This window comes from Galeopterus variegatus, unplaced genomic scaffold, assembly GCF_000696425.1.
Source record: "Galeopterus variegatus unplaced genomic scaffold, G_variegatus-3.0.2 Scaffold3362, whole genome shotgun sequence".
NCBI classification, from domain to species: Eukaryota; Metazoa; Chordata; class Mammalia; order Dermoptera; family Cynocephalidae; genus Galeopterus; species Galeopterus variegatus.
The window spans coordinates 232,053-235,783 of record NW_007729473.1 but is presented as its reverse complement, the minus strand read 5'-3'; the positions used below and the strand labels follow the sequence as shown (position 1 = coordinate 235,783).

Below are 3,731 nucleotides of genomic sequence, written 5' to 3'. Positions count from 1 at the left end.
CAGGTCTTTGTATTCTGATATTAATATTTCTACACCATTTTATTGTTGTTTGTAGTATTCTCTGGTTACTCTTGAAGTTGAGCACCTTTTTCATGTTTATTAGCCATTTAGATGTGTTTTTTTAATGAAATCCCTGACCTAGTCTTTTGCCCTTATTCTTACTGGGTTGTCTGTCTCTTTATTATTTATTTGGAGGAATTCTATGTGTATATTTGGATATNAGATGGCTTTTTTTGAAGATAGTTTAATGAAGGGACTACTTGGAGAGGTGTTGTCATGGTTTAAGGTAACCAAAAAAGGATGATAAGTCATCTAGGAACTGAAAAAAAATACAACTCAACTTTTTAAAGACTTTATATTTTTCAAATGTGTGTTTTCAAAATGTGAAAAAATTGGGATAGTTAACCTAGGGAAGACCAATTCATTTTCTAGGACCTACCTCAAAAACCACTTCTCTGAGTCTTCTCTCACCTAGACAGATTTAAGGATTATAGAACTTTGTTCACAATTCTGTTCTACCACTTCTATTCAATAGTAGCTAGTTATTTTTTTGATAATATTAAAAGCATTTCACATTTACCAACTGTTTTAATATGTAACAACCCACCGTGCTAAGTCCTTTACGCATATTCTTACTTTTTATCCTCACAATAACCCTGGGAGGGGTAGATACTGTTGCTAGGCTCTTGGGATGCATCAGTGGACAAAACAAGTTCCACAAAGGCTGCCCGGTCTGTATGTGGGATCCGAACCCTCGGCGGGAGCGCCACCACGCTCCCAAGCGGCGCAGTATAGCAGTGCGCCACCGGGCCGGCCCTTAGATGTGTTTTTTTAATGAAATCACTGACCTAGTCTTTTGCCCATATTTCTACTGGGTTGTCTGTCTCTTTATTATTTATTTGGAGGAATTCTATGTGTATATTTGGATATGTGCCCATTGTTATGTGTTGTAAATGACTTTTGCCATTCTGTGGCGGATTCAAGCTGAGGTATTAAGAATAGGTAGGATTTGGGTAGGCAAAAATTAGTGTTTCTCCTTAGATGATACAGTGAACAAGTTATAAAGAAAGAAAATATAATTCACACATGAAATAGTTGAGTAGTTTAATTGGACTCAGGGTCCTTAAAGTGAAGCAGTAGAGATAAGACCAGAAAGCTCAAAATATATTGCACCAGAGAAGCTCTAGAAGCTACCTTCTAGAAATATACCTCAACAGAGCACCTCATTAAATCAGTACTTACCTCCCTTCTGTTCAGGAAAAATTAAGGCTAGACAACTTGAAAGGAAGACATTTTTCCTGTCTGGGTGGATAGCTCTGGGCTTTTCCTCCTCTGCCAGGGAATGAATCTTCCTTTTTTGATATTGCATTAGTGTCATTGCCTGGTGAAAAGGTGTGTCTTAGAGCTGGAACCAAGGGGTAGAAGCCTGGAGGAACTTCCTTCATTTTGTCTATGAGGGGCTTTAGATTTCTCAGAGAATGTTACTGAATATTAAAATTAGAGCACCTTCATGCAGCTGCCCTTTCTGACCTGATGTTTCTTATTATCTCATGCCTTGAAAGTTTGGGGCTTTGATTTCCTAAGACTTGGTATGTGTTCCTTTACAGAACTCAAAGGCCAACAGCTGAAGAGATTTTTGGTTTTATCATCCCTTCAGTCTCAGCCTCCATCTTAGGTTGTCTGCACCAATGTAAAGTGTATCCATCTGTTCCCCAGTGAGATTATTCTAGCTTTTTAAAAAATCTGTGCTGAATCTGATGGATTTGCTTCTCTCACCACTAATCAGACAGAAGCGTTCCTGTGGTTTCACTTCTTAATTCCGTATTCATCAGCACTTGTCTTAGCTGCAGGTGCCTAAAAACCGAAAATACGGTATATTAGGAAGATAGACGTTTGTTTTCATCTCATGTAAATAGAGGCAGTCTAAGGGTACAGAGGCTACTCCATCATCATCCAGAACACAGTCTTCTTTCATTTCACTGATCCTCCTTCTTTATCCAAGAGGGCTGCTCCATGTATAATGTGTGCATTTCAGCCAACAGGAAGAAAGAGAGAAAAAGAAGGACATTTCCCCTAGTCCCTGAAGGACTTTTCAGAAGTTGCACACTCCACTTTGCTTATATCCTATGAGCCAATATAAATACTTAGTTAACATAGCCTAACCTAAGTCTAAGGGAGGCTTAGAAATACATGTCTGGCTAAAAATGGGGATTTCTGATCCTATACAAGAAAAGGAGAATAGATATTGGGGTACAGCCATTGATCTCTGCCACATAAACCTTTTTCTGTTGTGATTTAAACATTTTCCAAGATGTTTAAGGAGAAAAGCTTAGAGTAACATGGGTACATAACCAATTTTAAGTAGATTTTTTAAAATCAGAATTAGCTTATAATTTTTGATTCTGAGATTTTTAATTCTTGGCTCAGTTCTTGGCTTTTATTTTAAGATTTTTACACTGGTCTAGAAGGGTAGAAATTTATCAACTTTTAAATTATTTATCATTTTTACTAAGTTTTGGAAATTTGACTTCTTTCCTAAAAACTGATTTAAGGTTTTATTAAACTTTTAAATCTAGCAAATGCCATTGAGCATTGCAAAAGGTTTAACTTTATAGAAGATAAATATATTAACCCACTATTAAGAATAGCCTATAGAAAACATATTAGCAATAGGTAATATAAAAGCTCTTGGTTAGAATGAATTCAAATATATGGAAATTAAATGAAAATCCAGAATTATTTTACTTCACTAAAAATTAGCTGATATAGTGAGCACCAGATATAATCCTATAGACACTGCAGATTTTTTAAAGTTCTATTCTTCATAGTAGAACTTGAAAAAATGTAGTATTTAATGTAATTATTCTTATTATTAAAAATGATTTACTTTTAAAACCCAGTGTGTAACATTGTAAGTGATCATCGTTTTTTCCTCCTTAGGCAAGAAGTTTGATAGCTGTAGGACTGGGTGTTGCAGCTCTTGCATTTGCAGGTAAGATAAATAAAGAATTCATATTAATAAATGTTGCAGGAGAAATATTTCTAAGTAGCTTCTATAATGATTCATGAGTAGACCCTTAGTATTCTGGTTTTTGGTTTTCAGATATTATACATTTTTATTTTTTCTTGTAGTTACTGAACATTTGCAAAGTCTACATAAACTTTATAGTGATATAGCGAACAAAATTTATGATACAAAAGCCAGGAAAACTAGCTGCAATAATAGTTGATCTTCCTGGCATTTTTTTTTTTTTTTTAGTTTGAGCCATGGTGTACTATAAAAAGCAATCTTTAATATGAAACATTATAACATATGGTGTTCCTTTATTCTCCCATATTAATTTTTCTTGCAGATAGGTTTACACATTTTGAGCTGTAATCTTTCTGAGCATAGCTGTTCCCTGTAGCGTGTTTATTACTTCATATTTTAACATATTGGTGTAATTTCTTTGATAAACCCAGGAGAATTTTTTTCACTGCTAAAATTATCTTTCTAGAAAGAATAGTTATACAGATATAAAGTAAAATTGCTATCTGATTTAGTCATTAACTTACAGTTTTAAATTGCATGGCGATTCCCTAATTAAATGTTAATCTGAGAGTATTTCCTTGTTGATAAAGTTTTATTTTGTTTTAGCACTTGTATTTCTAAATTCTGTGGATTTGATCATGTTAATTGGATCTTTTTAGGTGAAGCCACATTCCGTTGTGTTTATGGAGTTTAGTAGGAT

The 3,731-nt window shown here is 34.4% G+C and overlaps 1 protein-coding gene across 1 annotated transcript in view; it reads left to right on the top strand.

The window, feature by feature from the left end:
- Positions 1–2,940: 2,940 nt before the first annotated feature.
- DNAJC15 (DnaJ (Hsp40) homolog, subfamily C, member 15) overlaps positions 2,941–3,731 on the top strand; it is a gene marked incomplete at its 5' end in the record, with an annotated part of 51,227 nt that continues 50,436 nt past the window's right edge. Inside the window, one exon of the mRNA XM_008584743.1 lies at positions 2,941–2,992. Within this exon, the coding sequence (XP_008582965.1) occupies positions 2,941–2,992 (52 nt within the window). The remainder of the gene's footprint in view (positions 2,993–3,731) is intronic.